The 20,113-nt window shown below is 41.1% G+C and overlaps 1 protein-coding gene across 1 annotated transcript in view; it reads right to left on the reverse strand.

Annotated features, from left to right (window-relative positions):
* Nucleotides 1–1,511: 1,511 nt before the first annotated feature.
* Nucleotides 1,512–20,113, reverse strand: part of TRPM6 (transient receptor potential cation channel subfamily M member 6) — a 116,390-nt gene continuing 97,788 nt past the window's right edge. The window contains 4 exon segments of the mRNA XM_056848983.1: nt 1,512–1,707; nt 5,063–5,169; nt 10,075–10,126; nt 15,194–15,399. Of these exon segments, the coding sequence (XP_056704961.1) occupies nt 1,571–1,707; nt 5,063–5,169; nt 10,075–10,126; nt 15,194–15,399 (502 nt within the window). The 3' untranslated portion in view covers nt 1,512–1,570.

Raw genomic sequence — 20,113 nt, forward strand, 5'->3', positions numbered from 1 at the left:
AACTTTAATACATTGCAAGACAGCATACCCTACTGTACAGTATATGTCCTGACACATGCAAGAATACCACATTAATATAAATCTATTTTCTTCTGCTCTCATGATACGTTACTTATTTTGGTGATCATCAGGTGGCAACCTTAGCAGGAAATGAGAAAGTAAAGAAAACGTCTGAAAGGGGGAAAGTGCTGAAATTTTAGAAGACTGATTTCTCAAACATGAAGTGTGCTGCCACTTTAAGGGTCCAAATTTTTGTTGTTCTTGTTGTTGTAGTGACCTTTATAAGATTATTAAATGTTTGGGCCTCTAACATGTCTGGATTTCATTACTGTAGAAAGCATGTTGATCTCAGTTAAATGGCACTCTTGCGAATCCATGTAGAGATTATGTAAACACTGTAGGATTACTACATTTGCTAAACTAAATTTGGAACAGGGCTCTTATAATTTTTACAATTATTGGTTCTTGTAGGTTATCCGGGCTGTCTTGGAATTTTCTTGGAATTTTCTTTCCTGACGTTTCGCCAGCAACTGTGGCAGGCATCTTCAGAGGATTAACACTGAAGGACAGTGTCTCTCAGTGTCAAGTGTGTAGGAAGAGTAATATACACACTTGACACTGAGAGACACTGTCCTTCAGTGTTAATCTTCTGAAGATGCCTGCCACAGTTGCTGGCGAAACGTCAGGAAAGAAAATTCCAAGAAAATTCCAAGACAGCCCGGATAACCTACAAGAACCAATGAACTCTGACTGTGAAAGCCTTCGACAATATTTTTTACAATTATGTTTTGCACTCCTGTTTCCCACATGATGAGAAGTTAAGAACAACCTTTATAGAAGATGTTTCCTTTGGAGGAGAAAAAAAGTCTTGTGATATATTTTTAAATAAATATGTTATTACAAATATATCGGTTGATCAGGTATTATAGGGATCCAGAAGCAAACAGTTGATTTTGTTTGCTAACTGTCTTCTTTTTTCACCTCTCCTTGACTTCCAGGATAGCTGACAGAAATAAAATACAATAAAAATAGACCAAAAAATAATTAAAACAGCTATTAACAACAAGGATAAAAGATACCATCCTCTATCATTTCAGCAGAAGCAGCTTCTTTATCATTACTATGACCAAGAGAAATGTCAGTTGCTGAAGGCACAGTAGCACTATCTAGTATTGAAGTCAATGAAACAAGCAAATGTTGATATGTTAATATCAAAGAAAAACCTGATAGTAGAAATGACAGATCCTGTCTTTGAAATCTAGATCAGTCCAGTCATAAAGAGGTGATACCGGGAGGACAAATGTCAAGAGACTTTAATTCCAGAGACTTTAATGAATACTCTCAGAATAAATGCATATTTTTAAAGCTTACTGAGGCCAGTAACTAAGAACATTCCTTTTACAGCAGGATGTTTATTCACATACTGCTTTCCATGTAGATAGCTTTCATTTCCTTAGCCTATGGCTGTAACTGAGGTGTTTGGGCACCTATAGTTGACCCTGTAGACAATTATGGAATGATTCAGATATTCAAGAAAAGACAGATCCTGCCTGCCTGAAAATCCATTGCATCACAATCGCGTATTATATTCCAAAGGTTCATCATTGCCATTCTTAACAGCGTCATCTCCTGCTGCTGCTATTGCTTCTGTTTCAGCTTCAAAACCTGGATTGAATCTTCCAGGTGTATAGTCATTCCTTTTCAAATCTATGAAGAAAACAGGTGAAATTCAGATAGCAATTGCTTATCAAATGCAAAGGGCCAGAGCTTGACAATAGAAAGGTATGTTAAGTCAAATCTACTACACAATAGAGAAGAATAGAATGGAAGAATGTTTTTGTAATTGTTTCTCCCATTCCAAAGAAGAGCAGAAGAGAGACACCATAATACACACATTTTTTGCTTTTTTAACTGCTCAGATTGGCAACTCATCAGGAATTATCCTGTGCACTACACCTAAGGAACTATGTATATAGGGGGAGAGTATTCAGTGGATCTTATGGATTTGTAGTATGGTGGGTTTGGAATATAGTGAGTGTGGCAAAGTAATGGGATGATGGATGATTAGGGTGACAGTTAATGAGCTAAGTTAGGAAAACTAGTTTACAAAAACCACTGAGGAGATTTGTTGATTATAAATACTCAGTACCATTGAGTAGTATGCTGATTTTATGACCATAGGAAGATCATGAGAGGGAGGGCCATGCCATCTTGGCATGGAGTAGGGGTCACTAGGGGTGTGGGGGAGATAGTTGTAAATTTCCTGCATTGTGCAGGGGGTTGAACTAGATGTACCTGGTGGTCCCTTCCAACTTCTATGATTCTATTCTATGATTCAGACATTCTGTACCAGCAAAGAACTGATCCAAGTATCTGATGAAAAACTCACAGCCCTGCCTGAAGTCGAGAGAGAAGAAATCCCACAATCCGAGCATATAAAACTAAGTAAATTCACAAGATACAGTTATTTAACATCTTTACATGCAATCCTTCGCAGGGTGGAATTTCAGTGGGAAAATATGTGGACAATTAATTTCTCTTCCTTGCTGTATCTTAATACCAAGCCCATTTATGCCTCACCTAGTGGTTTTGGCAAAATTGTAAGACCGTAGTATTCAGCCACAATGGAGTACTGTAAAATAATTTCTACTCCTAAAAAATAAAATTATCACTTTTGAGAAAAGAAGAGTAGTTAGATGCAAAAATGGTGGGCTATGACAGAAAATAAAATTGTGCTGATATTAATGATCTAGTAATGTTAATGGGATCTTTGGATCCTTGATTAAGCACCAGCTATTGTTGCTTTGGTCACTCCCCTTGAAATGCACTGGGAGGAGGCTGGTGCCGGCACTGGGGATCTCTGGGGTCCTCTTGGGTTGCCAGGAGCCAGGCTGGGGCAGTGGGCATCCCTGAGGCGCCAGCTGCATGCCTCGTGTAATGGCGGCCAGCGGAGACACCTGATCGGGGGCAGCAGTGTCGGTGGAAGGCTGGAGACGCTCCCCACCTGGCTGTGCGCCGCCAGAAATGCCCCCAAATTCAAATAGTCCAATCAGGGCCTGTCTACAGCTAGGGGCGTCCTGGTCAGCAAGGCTTGGACCAAAGTTTTTCACTCAGGTTTAGGGCTGTGCGTATCAGGTTTACTGACCCAAAAATAAACCTGAAAAAAGGCATTTCAGCTTTTCCCAGGTTTACCGTATTTTTCACTCCATAAGACGCACTTTTTTCCTCCTCAAAAGTGAGGGGAAAAGTCTGTGCGTCTTATGGAGCGAATGTGCGCACAGAGCCAGCTGGGCACGCTGGAATGACGCAAGCCGGCTCTGTGCGTCCCGTTCCAGCGTGCCCAGCCGGCTCTGTGTGCCCCACCCGCCTCCCAGCTGGCGGGCGGGGAAAGCCAGCTTGCGTCGTTCCAGAGCGCCCAGCCAGCTCAGTGCACCCCGCCCGCCTCCCAGCTGGGAGGCGGGCGGGGCGCACAGAGCCGGTTCGCGTCGTTCCAGCGCGAGCCGGCTTTCCCCGCCCCGACGGCCAGCTGGCAGGCAGGCGGGGCGCACAGAGCCAGCTCGCGTCATTCCAGCATGACGCGCACGCGCCCAGCCAGCTCTGTGTGGCCCCGCCCGCCTCCCAGCTAGCCATCGGGGCGGGGAACACCGGCTCGCGCCGTCCCGACGCTGTCCAGCCGGCATTCGCTCCATAAGACAAGTTTTTAGAGGAGGAAAACAAGATTTTTTCTTGTTTTCCTCCTCTAAAAACTAGGTGTGTCTTATGAAGCGGTGCGTCCTATGGAGCGAAAAATACAGTATTTGGGGCAGAAAATTGAAATTGAAAATAAAGCCTAAACTGGATAGCTGATCACCGAATCAGCTGAATAGGTATTCAGCTGATTCGGCCTTCAGCTTTCCCAAGGCTTTTCTCTATGGGAATTATTTTAGGAGCTCATGTGGGGGCATTTTTAGAGGTAGAGTTACCAATTTTTCAGGGTAGCTGCAAGGGACTCTCCTTGCATAAATTCCAAAGTTTTGTAAAATTTGGATTGGGGGTCCGATTTTATGGGCCCCCTAAGCGGTCACCCCCTTTTCCATAGAAAAGCATTGTGAAGTTTTTTTGCACAGCCCTACTCAGGTTTTTCACCTGAGTTTTTCACTCAGGTTCACAGGCTGGGTATTTAAGAAGGCCCCTCTCAGCTCCCGGTTCAGTTCACTCTAGTTTGTCCCACCCACACTCCCTTTGATTGTTGTACTCATGTTTGTTATTGTTGTCATAACTTATAGGTTGGCAGTTTTGGCATGGGGCCGGATCCAGTTTGGGGGGTAGCCAGTCTCTGCATACACCCTTTCCCCCACTCTGGGGACCCCAGTAAGGGGTTTGGGGGAAGCCTAGATTGCAACATGCCCAGCTCGAGGGCTGTCGGGTGGCCTCCCACCAAATGGCAGGGGACCACACAGCAGGCTTCTGTCCATGTGAGTCCAGCATTCTGCCATCCCAGGCTACACCCAGCAGGTGCGCCAGGTAGCAGGAGGTACATCAGTTGGCAGATGAGTCAGCTGATTGCTTGGTTCCCACCACCATGCTATGCCAATGCCTAGTGCTGTAACCAATCAAGTTGTGGCTGTTTTCCATTCCAGCACAGACGCTGTGTGATTCAATTGACAATGCACTACGTCTCTGTCTTTGGGCATGGGGAGGGCATGCCAGGTTGTTGGGTTTGTTGCCTGTTTTGAGGCCGGCTGCCATACTCCTCCCAATTAAGGGCCAGGTCAATGATGGGAAATGGAAATAAATATGTGATCAATGTTATTATGTATTTTAAAGAAATAACAAATCAAGGAATGGAATTTATAGCATACCAAACTTGGTGACATTCTGTAGTTTTAAAAGGCATATGTGAAGCTTCCTATGATTTTTGTTGCTAGAAGATTTTTAGCTGTTATCTGAAAGCTTGGGAGCTAGGTAGAAAATAGAATACGGACCAGACTGTGAGCAGAATTGCTGTCCATCTTAGATCTGGAAATAAACCGGCCTTAAGACTGGTTTGCTCAGAAATATGCAAAGATTTTTTTGCGCATACCTGGAAGTCTGAGTTTCCTGCAACAGGCATTGCAGTGGTGTTTTGATATGAAATTTTGTATTGCTTCCTCCCCAAGGTTTGCTGGTCCAAATGCCACCCCTTTGGCACTGAAAGAAATCACAAAGAACTTATAAACCTGTAAGTCTGTGATTTGAGCCATTTATTTTTAAAAAGTGAAAACCGTGGTGCTTAGTTGGTTTGTCTATATTGTGCATCTTCTCTACTTCACTGAGAAACATCTTATGACAAAAGTGTTTTAACAACTGGAGACTATAATCTGTGTGAAAGATGTAAATTATGTGCATTACATGAAAATACAGTGCCTACATTAATGTCAGTCCTCCAGATCGTTAAATCTTCCACAGTTCTAACTGGTGAGCCAGTCACTCATTGTGATTACAACCAATCTTAATCCTGTGAGACTCCATGAAAACTAACAATCTAGGGTTTGATTGACCAGGATGACACTGGCCGCTGCCTACATTCTTCTTGCTCTTTATTCCAAGAAAATCAGCAGGCATCACATTTCCTCTATACTTATAGACTGGAGGAAGGATTAAATGAACTACATGTAAACAAATTCTTCTAGAGCAGAGAAAGTTCCCCCGTGTTTGAATTAGGGATATATACAAACTAAGAGCCCCATGGTGCAGAGTGCTAAGCTGCAGTACTGCAGTCAAAAGCTCTGCTCACGACCTGAGTTCGATCCCGACGGAAGTCGGTTTCAGGTAGCCGGTTCAAGGTTGACTCAGCCTTCCATCCTTCCGAGGTCGGTCAAATGAGTACCCAGCTTGCTGGGGGTAAAGGGAAGATGACTGGGGAAGGCACTGGCAAACCACCCCATAAAACAAAGTCTACCTAGTAAACGTAGGGATGTGACATCACCCCATGGGTCAGGAATGACCCGGTGCTTGCACAGGGGACCTTTACCTTTACCATAGGACAGTTGCACTAGCCCCCTGGTCATTTTGGTTGCTCTTTTCTGGACCTTCTCAAGCTCTGCAATATCTTTTTTACTGATTTATTATTTATTAATTTACATTTATATCCTGCCCTCATTCCCAGCAAGCGTTTTTGAGGTGTGGTGACCAGAACTGTATTGTAGGTATAGTCTTATTATACATTTCTACAAGGGCAGAATGGTAGCAGCAGATTTATTCTCTATTCCTTGTCTAATTATGGCCAGCGTGGAATCTTCTGAAGAGAGAGGAGGTCCAGGGAGATCCTTCTGTCAACTTCAAAGCGTCCTTTGACTCAGGCCATTAACGCATGGCCGTCTTGTCCTACGAATCTCCCGGGCATGTAGCGATTCTCCTTAGTCCACATGCATGGCCATCTCCAGCCTGCACATTCCACCCACCTACTTCCAGTACTTCCTCGTGTTTTGCTGTTCTCATTTTATCGTGACTTAACATTTAAACACGCCACAAAAGTGAGAGTTTGCTGGAGCATTTAAGCTTCCAGGTTGATTTCCCCCCCCCCCCAGCAGCAGCAACAGCAGCACCCTTCCGTCCCCCCAGACCCCATGCCCTCACTCTCCCCCTCTCCCAACTGATGCCTCCACCCGCCGCCGGCTTCCCCTTCCCTCACTGGGGCAAAGGCAGAGTGACACCAGTCACTGCCTCCTCCTCCTGGCTTCCCTTCGCCTCGCTGGGACAAAGGCAGAGCGACGCCAGTCGCCATCTCCTCCTCCCGGCTTCCCCTCGCCTCGCTGCGATGAAGGCAGAGCAATGCCAGTCACCGCCTCCTCCTCCCAGCTTCACCTCGCCGGGACAATGGCAGAGTGACGCCAGTTGCAGCTGCATCTAACCGCCGGCTTCCCCTCACCTCCACCTGAGGGACGGCATGGTGGAGGAGCACAGAGTGGAGGTGGCCATGCATTTAATTTTTTTAATTCCGTTCCACAAAACATGTGACAACAAAGGAACAAGGTAAGTCAGATTGAACTGTGCGTTAATGGCCTGAGTCTCCAGGACCCGATTGTGGAGTAAACTAGAAAAATCCTTCATAGATAGGAGGCTTCTATACCTTATTCAGGCGCTGCATAGGCATACATCCATTAGAGTAAGATGTAACAGAAACAGAAGCCTTACTGAGCCATTAGTTCCTTCAAGTAAAGGTGTTAGACAGGGATGCCTTCTCGTTCCTGCTTTGTTTTCTTTTTATGTCAATAATATTATGGCGCATTTAAGTTCAGAGGATTTGCACCCCAAAAAAATAACACAGCACAATATCCCGCTATTTCTTTATGCAGATGATGTGGTGATCTTATCCAGATCCCAGGTCAACATAAAAAGAGCACTGGGAAGACTGGGTAATTTTTGTAAAGCTGAAGCACTCTCTATAAATTATAATAAAACCAAAGTGTTCGCATTTGGAAACCATCGGAAAAGGAGCAAATGCCTGATTGATGGGAATAGTATTGAACAAGTTAGATCTATCAAATACCTCGCAGTGACCTTCCAGATGAATGGCCTGCGCAATGAACACCATAGACAAGTGGCACGGCTGCAGAGAGATCCTCATTTAATATTCTAAAGTTCTTTAGGGCAAAAGGAGCTTTTTATATTCCAGCGGCCCTCAAATTATTCCAGGCAAAATCAGCCAGCCAAATGGCCTATGGTACAATACCAGGCTCCTCAAAATCAAGTCATAGCTCACTGGAGAAGGTCCAATCAAAGTTCCTTAGGGCGGTGTTACAGGTTCCTCACCTAGTCTCAAATTCCTGGGTTCGCCTGGAAACAGGCATGCTGAAAATCAAGGCAAGAATTACCTTAGCCTCTGTTTTACTATGTTTGAGGGCACATGAGACCTCAGAAGGATTTTCACCCTTGCTTGGGCGGGATCAGTTCAAATCTAAATGGTGGAAGCACTCCATTGAAAAAATAGAAAGACTAGGCTTCTCTCCACAATCCCTTTTAGAGCTCAGGCAAGAGCAAGCAAAGGCCTTAGTGAAGCAAAGGATAGATGACATTGAGAGACAAACAGATCTTAGGAGCTCCCCGGCTTATCTAGCTCCTTCCAGTATACGCTACCATCTGGTCCCTGCTATGTATTTATTTACACTAGAATTAAATAAGCATAGGAGAGCTTGTGTATAGTGGAATTCAGTTATTATTAATAATTTACAAATAAGTGATTATAAATGAGACAGTAAATTAAATGTTAATCATTGTGCTAGAATAAGGTATATAATCATGTGAGGGAAGGATATTATATCAAGTGGTATATAGTCAATAAGAACATAAGAACATAAGAAAGGCCCTGCTGGATCAGACCAAGCCCCATCAAGTCCAGCAGTCTGTTCACACAACCAGGTGCCTCTAGGAAGCCACAAACAAGACGATTGCAGCAGCACCATCCTGCCTGTGTAACTGAGTAACAATGTAACTGAGATACTATAGTCAGTATAGGGAAGATTATAAGACGGGATCAAAATTGGTTATGCCCACCCAGAAAAAGTATGTTATTAAATATTGTAGATTTCAAGTCTGTAGTATTTATGTATTGTAGTTTTTTATTGTTTGTATATGTTTGATTACAAATTTGAGAATAAAAACATTTTAAACAGAAGAAAGTAGCTATCGATTGAGCCTTCATGCACTTCATACATCCAGATCTATCCATTCCTTACTGCAGGTTCAGGTAGTAGGTTATGTGAAAGACCTCTGCCTGAGTCCCTGGAGAGCCACTGCCAGTCTGAGTAAAGAATACTGTCCTTGATGGACCAATGGCCCTGATTCAGTATAAGGCAACTTCATGTGTGTTCACATGAAAAATATATACAAGTGTGGCACTGTCTGGTAGTTTACCCAATTCAAGTAAATGATCTTGGTTATTTCATGGTCAGCCTGAAGCAAAAATGCTGTTTGTGTGACCTCTGAGCTTTTATGTGACATCTAATTATTGTTCCAGCAACAAACCTGGCCAACTGAAACTCACTCACTTGAAAAAGAGACATGTGATAAGCAATGCTTCATTAGAAGCAAAACTTAGATTCAGCTTCACAGCCCATTCCTAAGGGGGGGGGGGTTAGGTGGCATCCAGAGGCAGTGCAGCTGTGCTGCCTCTAGAATGGCTTGCTGCCAATGCAGCAAGTTGGGGAAAAAATGTTACAGATTTTTATGGGGAAAACCCCGTGGAACTCCTCATAGAGTTCCACGGGGCCACGATTTTGCAGTTACAACTGGACACCTTCAAAATTGCATATTTTCAGCCCAAAAGGGGTTAGGAAGTTGCCTAAAGGCAGCTCTGGCCCCAGGAACTCTCTAGAAATGCCCCCAGGACACTGGTGCAGGGAGATAACGGCAGGAAAATGCCACCAGGAGGCAGTGCCAGTGCCCAAGCCCCGTGCTGCTGCACACCTCCCCAGGGCTGGTGTTACTTGCCCTGCACCACTTTGCATGGCACATGTGGCACAGACGCTGGTATAGGGGTCATGCCAGCTCCTATGACACTTCCCCCACCCTTTGGATTTTGTGGTTAGTCTTTGTACCATTTTTTGCTTTTCTTCAAACAATAGAATTTTGGGATCTATTTCAGAATGCATTCAAATTTGAGGCCAGGTTATTAGTCATGAATTTCAAAAATTGAAGGTGCTCTTGGTTCAAGGGTAAATTCATGTACACCCTCCCCCCTCAGCCTTATTCTGAGTGTAAAATCAATATACTAAACTCAGCATCTTCAATTGTTTTTAAAATCAGACAAAAAAACAATTCTAAATATTTAGCAAAGAAAAAACATTCTCCCTACTTGTAGCCAACATTTGCATTCAGCACTACTCTGAAGTTTGTTAGTGACTTTTAAGCCTAGCTGCAAAAAGAGTGTGTTATGGTATTCTTCTTAGTCAATTAAAAAGATTACAAATAGGTCACTGTAACACTAACAAAAACACAAAGAGTGCTACTGCCAGCAGTGTGTAAAAATATACATACATGCATCACAGCTAATATTGTACATTAATTGAATCATTTTAAACATTTCTATATGACAAAGTAACATTAGATACTCACTGTGTGTCTTCAGGTTTAATAACAGATGGATCAGTAAGGCTCTCTCCAACACCTGCAGCAGTCAAATTTACAAAGTGTGTTAGAAGGTAATTGCAATTTTTAAAAATGTATTTATGAAATAACCAATGCAATTATTTATATGGTTATCTAATATTTAGCTTTATAGAGTATAAACTGAAAAGACAAGATTACAAGTATAAAATGCATTAGCAACTGGCAAGTCAGCGTTGCATGCTTGTCGCATTTCTGCAGATTATTATTGTTACTGTTTAATGTGATGCCAAACCAACCTACATGCATCAATCCAAAGATTTCCTCAACTTACAGGAACTGGCCCATTCATCTCAGTGCCAGGGAAATCTAAAACCAAACTGCACATTTCTGTGGAATTTATGTGCCAGGGAAATCTAAAACCAAACCACATTTCTGTGGAATTTATGGACGTATCCCTGATACTGTAAAGACTAGATTGGGACTAACAGACATTGGGCTTCGTATGTACACTGGAGCCTTTGAGTGTATACTACCATCACTGAATCAAGCAGTATGTGTATCCTCACAGGTAGGCTTCTCACAAATGCAATGTTTCCATCTTGCATTAGTAACCTTAATTTGCTAACCCAACAGGATGACACACATGTAGATGCTACATGTGATGACACAATTCCCTTCCAAACTTGCAATTTTAGAAAGTAAAGTGAAAGTTGCACTCAAAGCAATTGGGAGAAACACATCACCAGGAGTAGATGGGATATCAATATAGTTATTTCAAGCTATAGAAATGGAGTCCATCAAAATCTTAACAAGAATATGCCAACAAATATGGAAATCAAAATGATGGCCCACGGACTTAAAACGCTCAAACTGCATTCCACTTCCCAAAACAGGAAATGTCAAAGCAATTATTGGACCATTGCATTAATTTCTCATGAGAGTAAAGTGATGCTCAAAATCTTAAATTGATGCTCAAAATCTTAAAACAAAGACTGATACCATATATGGAATGAGAAATACCAGATGTTCAAACTGGATGCAGAAAAAGAAGAGGCACTAGAGATCATTTTGCAAATTTATGTCAGTTACTGGAGCATACAAAAGAAGAAAATCAGCTTGTGTTTCATAGATTACAGCAAAGCTTTTGACTCTGTGGATCATGAAAAGCTATGGTTGGTTTTAAAAGAAATGGGTGTGCTACAACATCTGATTGTTTTGATGTGCAACCTATATTCTGGACAAGAGGCTACTGTTAGGACAAAATATGGAGAAACAATGGTTTCCAATCAGCAAAGGTGTCAGACAATTTTCTCCCACTATCTCTTCAAGCTATATGCAGAACCTATCATAAAGAAAGCTGGATTTGATGTAGATGAAGGTGGAGTGAAAACTGGTGGAAGGAACATTAACAATTTGAGATATGCAGATGACACCACATTGCTGGCAGAAAATAGTGAAGACTTGAAACAACTACTGTTGAAGGCTAAAGCAGAAAGTGCCAAAGAAGGATTACAGTTGAACATCAAGAAGACAAAAGTAATAACCATGGATGAATTTTAAAACTTTCAGTTTGATGAAGAAATTGAATTGTTCAAGATTTTCTATTTCTTGGCTCCATTATCAACCAAAAGAGAGACTGCAACCAAGAAAGCAGATGGAGATTGAGCCTCAGAAGGGCAGCCATGAAGGAGCTAGAAAAGATCCTTAAAAGTAAGGATGTGTAGCTAGCAACCGATGTCAAGATAATTCATACTATAGTATTCCCCATTACTATGTATGGGTGTGAAAATTGAACAATGAAGAAAGCTGATAGGAAGAAAGTAGATTCCTTTGAAATATGGTGTTGGAAGAGAGTTTTACAGGTACCTTGGACTGCCAAAAAGACAAAGAAGTGGGTTCAAGCCTGAACTCTCCATAGAAGCTAAAATGACCAAACTGAGGTTATCATACTTTGGTTATAAGGAGGCAAGACTCACTGGGAAAGACAATAATGCTAGGAAAAGTTGAAGGCAGCAAAAAGATGAAGACCCAACATGAGATGAATTGACTCAATCAAGGAAGCCATTGCCCTCAGTTTGCAAGGCTGTTAATGATAGGATGTTTTGGAAGTCATTTATTCATAGGGTCACCATAACTCAAAAGTGATTTGACAGCACTTAACAAATACACATACATGTTTTTACTTCTTTGCTAGATGCCATTGCCCCACTTTCTAGTCCTAGAGCCACCAGTCTGGAACTAGCAATTTAACAACAGAGTCCAAAAGAAAAAAAGCTGCCCAGTTCTTCCATGTGGCTACTGCTGCAGTCTTCCATAACTTTCCCCAAGATTGTTTTCCCAGCTGTCCTAATCCAGTGGACAAAGCCCCTGTCTCTACGGCATTGTTATCTATCTATCATGATAATGCATGAATTATTTATTGCATTGTTAGCAATCTGGCACATGTATGGTAAAATGGAAAAAATATAGTCAGGCATACAGTGATTATCTCAATGTGTCCTACAAATACTATGATTTAAATCCCAAACTGTTTTTGAAACTGAACCAAATATTTTAGAGATTTTCTTTTATTTTCAAATAGTTCTTCCACCTTCTCACAATGCTTTCAGATTTTGTGCAGAGACCTTTCACATCCATTTAAGCTTTCAAAAAAAGCTAGCTACCCACACTGCAATTTCAGATGTTTGTTTAAACAGAACACTGTGGCACTTTATGATGAATGCATGCTTCTTAAGTTTTGAATGTGAAGATAACAATAAATGAGGTTAAGGGGCTGGAAGGTTCATTTTGCTTGACAAATGCATCTCAGTGTAATTCACGCTCTTTGAATTCTGTAAATAAATTAAGCCTCTATCTTACAGTACACATTTCCCTTGAAACAAATAGCAAGCAATTATATTTTCTTCACATGATGGCTGGTTGTTCATTTGTTTTTCTATTACTGCCTTAAAATATGTTGGCTCCAATCCAGCCGCTGTATGAGTGTATGCTCTATTGAACCTTCTCTATTGAATTCCACATTTTCTTCTGTATCTGGAATCTACAGCAAGTGTGTGGCACCATCTTCAATATTCTTGAAGGGCATTTTGTTGTCTTTATTTCTTTTGCCCATTCCTATGTTGAGCTGTTTTAGCTCAAGTTTGCTATGGCAGAAGACAATAGCCATGATTCAAGACAAGGATGAAAGCTCAAGATGGCAGAATAATGGATAAGAAAGATTGTCATTGCCAAGTCATCATCCAGGTGGTGCATGTTTCATTAAAAGATCTAAGACAGTGGAAGATGATACAGATGTTGTACTTCCCATCCTGCTGCTCTGCTTCACCGATCCCTTTGCCCACTTTCCCCTCCTATTGCTTTGTCGTGCCACAGGAAAACGAGGATGGGTAAAGGAGGAACAGGCTGGGAGGTACAACTGCTGATCAGGTAGATCTGATCTCTTGTACAACAGAAGTGACTTTAAATTCTTAAAATACTTGAAACGCTTTAAAATTAAAATCACAATAACCAAAAATTGAGTTACTTTATACGCACAACAGTAATTACAATAATAATTATATCACTAGTTAACAATAGTTTAACCTTGTCGTGACTTTAAGGAAACTATTATTACCAGATATTTTGTGACACATTTGGTTATTTCTGGGTCAGCATCACCCAACAGAAATGGGACCGCCCAAGAGACAACAGGAAGATGATACCTTGATAAAATGGGAGCAATCCAGGTGGCCCTGGGTGTAGCCCATAGATCACAAAATAACATAAGGTGATATATTGTCTCAATTGCTCCTGATGCACAGACACAGACCCTATCTGAAAATGGGATTTTATCAAACCAACTGCTCATTTCAGCTGTTGGAAGGACATTTAGTCTGACAAGCATAAAAACTCGCCTATGGCTGGGAGTTGTGAGGAATTTTAAATATGAAGGGAAGGTGGTAGGTGGAGAAATTCCTAGAGCAGCAGTGGAGCACACTCGCCTTGCCCTACTCAATGTATTCACTCGGTCAAGGCCTGCCACCCTTGTGCTAAGTAACTTCATCGCTTCCTGAATACCCACGTTACTAAGGTTTGTGAGGGAGAGACCTAGAGTTTCAATCCTACTATACACATATATCATCCATTCACTTCTAAAGTTGTCTTATTTTAGAGGATGTAGAAACCCACTCTGGGTATTTGGTGCTGCAAAAAAAGCCTTCATTCTCAGTTTAAAAGTGGCAGCCCAAGCCCTGGACTCAAATGAGCGCTGTGTGAGCTCCACCCTGAGAGCAGTTCTTGCCACACAATTGGGCACCTGAGCCAGCTTCCGTAAGAACTGAAGAGGTATGTTATCCAAGTTCTCAGAGACTCCGCTTATCCACATACCTGCCCCAAACAATACCTGGGGGATTATTTTAGCATTGAACGCCTCCAAGGCTGCAGGTATGTATTGACCACATTTTCAGTGGAAAACCCTTAGAAGTGCATTTATGTTTATCTTGGCCACTTCAGTTACTGAATGGGCATGAGGTTTCCAATTAAGATTATAGCTGAACATAAGCCCCAGATATTTAAAACTTTGCATCTGCCCAATTTTCCCTCCCTTAAGATTCCAAACTTTCTGTTCAGTTCGGGATCTAGAAAAAACCATCACTTTAGATTTATCATAATTTACTGATAGGCCTTCCCGGGAGCCTGGTCTCTTGTAAAAGCTGTGGGTGGCAACTTTACATAAGGAAATGGAGGTTTGGAAGAAGTGTGGACTGGGCTCTGCAATGTCTGCCATCACTTTTTATGTCCATACCCAGGCTTTTAATTAAGGGGTTGTTCTTTTAATACCATTTTAATAGGGTGCTCTCAGCTTTGAAAATGTTACCTTCATTTTAAACTGCTTAGGGTTTATGCCTCTGGCCAGGTTTTTAATGCTGGGTTTTAATTAACAACTTTTAATGTTTTATTTTTTTAAGATGCCTCATGCAGATTCACTGGAAGGATGGCATAATTTTTTTCTAAATCAATGCCCTTCGAAAGAGACTGTTATCACTGAAGTAAGAAGACATAGCTGGCTGTGTGTAACAGCACACAGCACATTAGTGACTTTGAAATTCCTGGAGTCCATAGTACAACATTATAAGTTATCACTTACCTTGCAAATCCAGTACAAGGAGTTCTCCTCGGGTATATTCATATGTCCAGTGAGAAAAAGCCAGCATGACTTCTTCCAGCAAATTACTAGGTGTGATTTCATCCCCATTGTTATTGTTATACTTGCAGAACTCTCCTGTCATGAACTTTTCTATTGTTAGCCACTGATTTGCTGAATGACAATATATTAAAAAGACATCCAGAAACCTGCCAAAACAATTGTGTCATTTAAAGGTTATCAGAACACTGCAGGTCTATTTATGGTCCACATCAGTACTACAGCACTATTCCCACTTAAAATTTGTACTCAGCTCTTTGGTTTAAAAATAATATGGCAGAAGAAGCATCACCAGTAAAAGATCCTTTCCAGGAAATTAAGGCCCACCCACCCTTCTGGACAGGGCCAATTGAGAGTCTTTCTAAAGGGCATGCCCACACCTTAAACATTAATTTTTAAGGATATTTTATAATTGATAGTGATAGATGAGCATGTACTAGTACTGTTATGAGGAGTGGAATTTGTTTTTCCAAAATTTGCTTTTTTAGTTATAGCTATTGATTCCTCTTTGAAGAGAAACTAGTCCTTGTAGTTTTATGTTATATACCACAGGGCAGTGCTGTAATAGGAGGATAAGAAGGTTTGAGAAGACATGACCTGCCTCTGAGCATCTATAGAGTGAAATTCTAAAAATCTGCAGAACTTCCCTCCTGCCCCTCTCTTACTGAATTTTTCTTTGATCAGAACAGAATCAATTAGAAATTGACTTTTCCTTTTTTTAAAGAAATGGATTGTTGGATTTCAGGGAGAAATTGGGTGAAGAGGAATTAACAGAATTTTTCTTAACAACCCTATTCTGTACTTCCTACTGGTTTCTACTAACTAGGGTTTACCTTAGTTTCTGTAATTTTGGTTTTATTGAACTGGTTGATTTTACTACATTTTAGTGTAGTACTGTAGTAGTGTAGTACATTTAACAACCCTATTCTGTACTTCCTACTGGTTTCTACTAACTAGGGTTTACCTTAGTTTCTGTAATTTTGGTTTTATTGAACTGGTTGATTTTACTACATTTTAGTGTACATTGTTCTTTCCTCTCTGCCTTTCATTTGTTGCTACTGCTATAGAAGTTGATTTGGTTGAGATATATTCAAATGTATTTAAAATGTCCAATATATTAGTGTGGTGTAGTGGATAAAGTGTCAGAATAGAATCTAGGAGCTCCAGATCTGCATCCCCGTGCTGCCATGGAAGCTTGCAGGCTTTGGGACAGTCACATTTTCTGAGTCTAACCCACCTCGCAGGGGTGATGTCAAGAGAAAATGGAGAGAAAGAATGATATAAGCCATTTTGGGTCCTCATTGGGGGAAAGGTGCTGGTATAAATTTTGTATTCACACACCATTTGTTATTTTTCCTCTAGAAACCATCATGGGTGTCCTATTAGACTAGAAGTGTGATAATAGAAATTAACTAAACAAACTCAAGACTTTGTCGAAGGCTTTCACGGTCAGAGTTCATTGGTTCTTGTAGGCTATCCGGGCTGTGTGACCGTGGTCTTGGTATTTTCTTTCCTGATGTTTCGCCAGCAGCTGTGGCAGGCATCTTCAGAGGAGTAACACTGAAGGACAGAGACACTGTCCTTGAGTGTTACTCCTCTGAAGATGCCTGCCACAGCTGCTGGCGAAATGTCAGGAAAGAAAATACCAAGACCACGGTCACACAGCCCGGATAGCCTACAACCACCGATAAACTCAAGACTCATCATATTTGTTACCCTGCTACAACTTAGGCAGTGGAAAGTTGAAGAATCTAACTTCATAGTATGAGATTTTTATATTAGATTTCTATTAATGTTTCTACAGCATTTGCCCAAAAGTATATCTATCAAAATGCAAAAGTATAGTCACCACCTATGACCGTAGCCAAAGTTCAAAATCAAGTTTAATCTCTTGTCATTGTAGAAAATACTTGGAACTATATGCTGATTCCAGATTCACAAGGAAATGACTATGGTATAAGTAAAACCATAAGCTAGTGAGGCTCTGTGTGTGTTAAGTGCCGTCAAGTCACTTCCGACTCATGGCGACCTTATGAATGAAAGTCCTCCAAAATGTCCTATCTTTGACAGCCTTGCTCAGATCTTGCAAACTGAAGGCTGTCGCTTCCTTTATTGAATCAATCCATCTCTTGTTGGGTCTTCCTCTTTTCCTGCTGCACTCAACTTTTCCAAGCATGACGGTCTTTTCCACTTTACTAGAGTGAGGCTCTAGTAAAGCTAAAAGCACCAGTCAGCTGAGAGTTGGTTTCTAATCTGCCACTCCTGGAATGTTTCCTGCTTACCAGCCCACTGCTTATAGATAGCAAATTATTGAGGAAGGGAGGCAGAAGCTAACTCCCAGCTGATCAGCTGATCAACTAGGAGTCCACTTCTGATTTCGCTACCCCCCACCCACAACAAGGCTGGTCAAGGCTTAGACACTGCAAAGATTGAGTTCAGTAGTCTCTGATCTCTGTCTTTCTTGTATCTAAGCCTTGTCAGACAAAGCAATATGTGGGGGGGGGGGGTATATCAGAAGCCCATACCCAGCTGATCTCCTGGTAAATTGAGAGTTGGCTTCTGAAGAATCCTGTTTGGCAGCCATTGGCACTGTTCAGCATGAGCTGAAAAAATATGTGTTCAGCTCATAAGTTGTTCATGAATATCAAATATGATATGTTCAGCTGCTGAACAGGTTTGCTGCAAAATTCTTCAATTGTCATAATCTAAACTACTGCTCATAAGAATTAATAGCACCCAGTGATGTGTGTGTATATACACATACATACATACATACATACATACAGAGAGAGAGAGAGAGAAATATATGTATGTATATTATACTGCATATGTATATAAACTGACCATGGGCGAAAACGCATGGTCACTTTAGCCTCCTTTATTCCGTTTCAGCCAGGATTCAGCCAGGATTGAATGCATGCGTTTTGCTGAACGTGTGTTCAATCCTGGCTAAATCCTGGCTGAAACAAGGAATAAAGGAGACTAAAGCGACCATGCATTTTTGCCCCATGACATTGAATAATATTTATATGGGCAAATTAATATATAATAATATTTTATTTTGTGGTAAAAGAGTCACTTTTTTGGACAGAGGGCTTTCTACACTTTTCACCTACACTCTCAGAAATGTTCTGAAATTAATAAAGCCACTATAAATGTATTGAAATGTGCTTTATATCAAGCTCTCTATAAGACTGTGGACCATTACTCTTAGATTTTCATTGTATCAAAGCAGCAGATTTTTAAGGATGGCATATTCAGGGTAAGTATTCTAGAACCATGTCTGCAGCCATCAGAAGACATGATTTATAAATGTAAGGCCTCCAAATGAGTGGGGACAAGCTATTTCAAATCAGACAAGAACATCCCTTTTAATAAAAAAAATCAGGTTAAAATGCTTTTAAAATAGAAGACTGATTTTCACTTTGATAAACCATTTAGATCTTTTTTTTATGAGAGAAAGGCCAGTGTTACTGATCATACTCTATAAAATTGCTTGTAAAACAAATCATAAAATTTTATCTTAAGTACTCAGTGCCAATTTGTGATCTGCCTAGTCAAATAAATACAGATGGATGTAGAAACTTAACATAGAGAGTCACATAAGCAGTTTTTTAAAATATATACTCTCTACACGGCCTGGATAATTAATTCATAAACCTGACCAGATTTTGTCTTGCTGCAGTAATACAGCAATCAGTTTTAGCTTTGAACTGAACGTAGAACTCTGCAAGTCTGGCCTTAGCCAGAATGTAGAGGTGGCGGCATCTGTCACCTGCAACAGCCCATACAAGAAATGGAGTACTTACAGGGGATTGGATCCAGCATTCCATTGGAAAGCCCTGACAGGTGCTGATCTTCCCCACTTTTCCTTCCCATCCACAGCAGCCATTTCCAACCCCAGGAAAATCCCCCCAAGGGATTACAGGACCTGCATATATGGGTCAAGAGGCTGCCATAGGGAGGAGGAAATTTCCCCTACCAAACTTCTTTTGGAAAGCAGCTACTGTACACCTAAGAAAATTCCATGTATGTAGAGTTGTCAGCCTGAATGATAATGAGTAGCAACACTACCAAGCATACACAAGGCCCTATTTGAATAATTTACTGTCTCCCTGGTATGGTTTTAATACTCTAATGACAACAGTGTTAATATTACACAAACATAGGTCAGAATTCTTTTTTTATGACATTAAAGTTTCGAGACCCATTATAAAAGGTTCTTTTAAACCTTAAATAAATAGGTTCTAGATCAAATAAGTAGGTTCTAGATCAAATGAAGCCTGACCTCTCCATAGAAGATAAAATGACCAAACTGAGGTTATCGTACTTTGGTCACACCATGAGAAGACAAGAGTCACTGGAAAAGAGAACAATGCTAGGAAAAGTGGAAGGCAGGAGGAAAAGAGGAAGACCCAACATAACATGAGATGGATTGACTCAATAAAGAAAGCCACGGACTTCAGTTTGCAAGACCTGAGCAAAAGTGTTAATGATAGGATATTTTGGAAGTCATTAATTCATAGGGTCTCCATACGTTGGAAGCAACTTGATGGCACATACACAAATCTTCAGTACGTTTACTTAGAAGAAAGTGCCTCTGATTTCATTTACTTCTATGAAACAACATTTAGGATTGCAGCCTTTGTGTACTCTTTGAAATATATATACATGAAAAACACTGGCATAATGCATGGAGTAGGGGTCACTGGGTGTGTGTGGGGGGGAGGTAGTTGTGAATTTCCTGCATTGTGCAGGAGGTTGGTCTAAATAATCCTAGTAGTCCCTTCCAGCTCTCTAATTCTATGAAATTTAGGGTCAAACTACATACGACAGCAGCATGTTTGCCATTATCATTATTAA

This window comes from Euleptes europaea, chromosome 4 (genome assembly GCF_029931775.1).
Source record: "Euleptes europaea isolate rEulEur1 chromosome 4, rEulEur1.hap1, whole genome shotgun sequence".
Lineage (NCBI taxonomy): Eukaryota > Metazoa > Chordata > Lepidosauria > Squamata > Sphaerodactylidae > Euleptes > Euleptes europaea.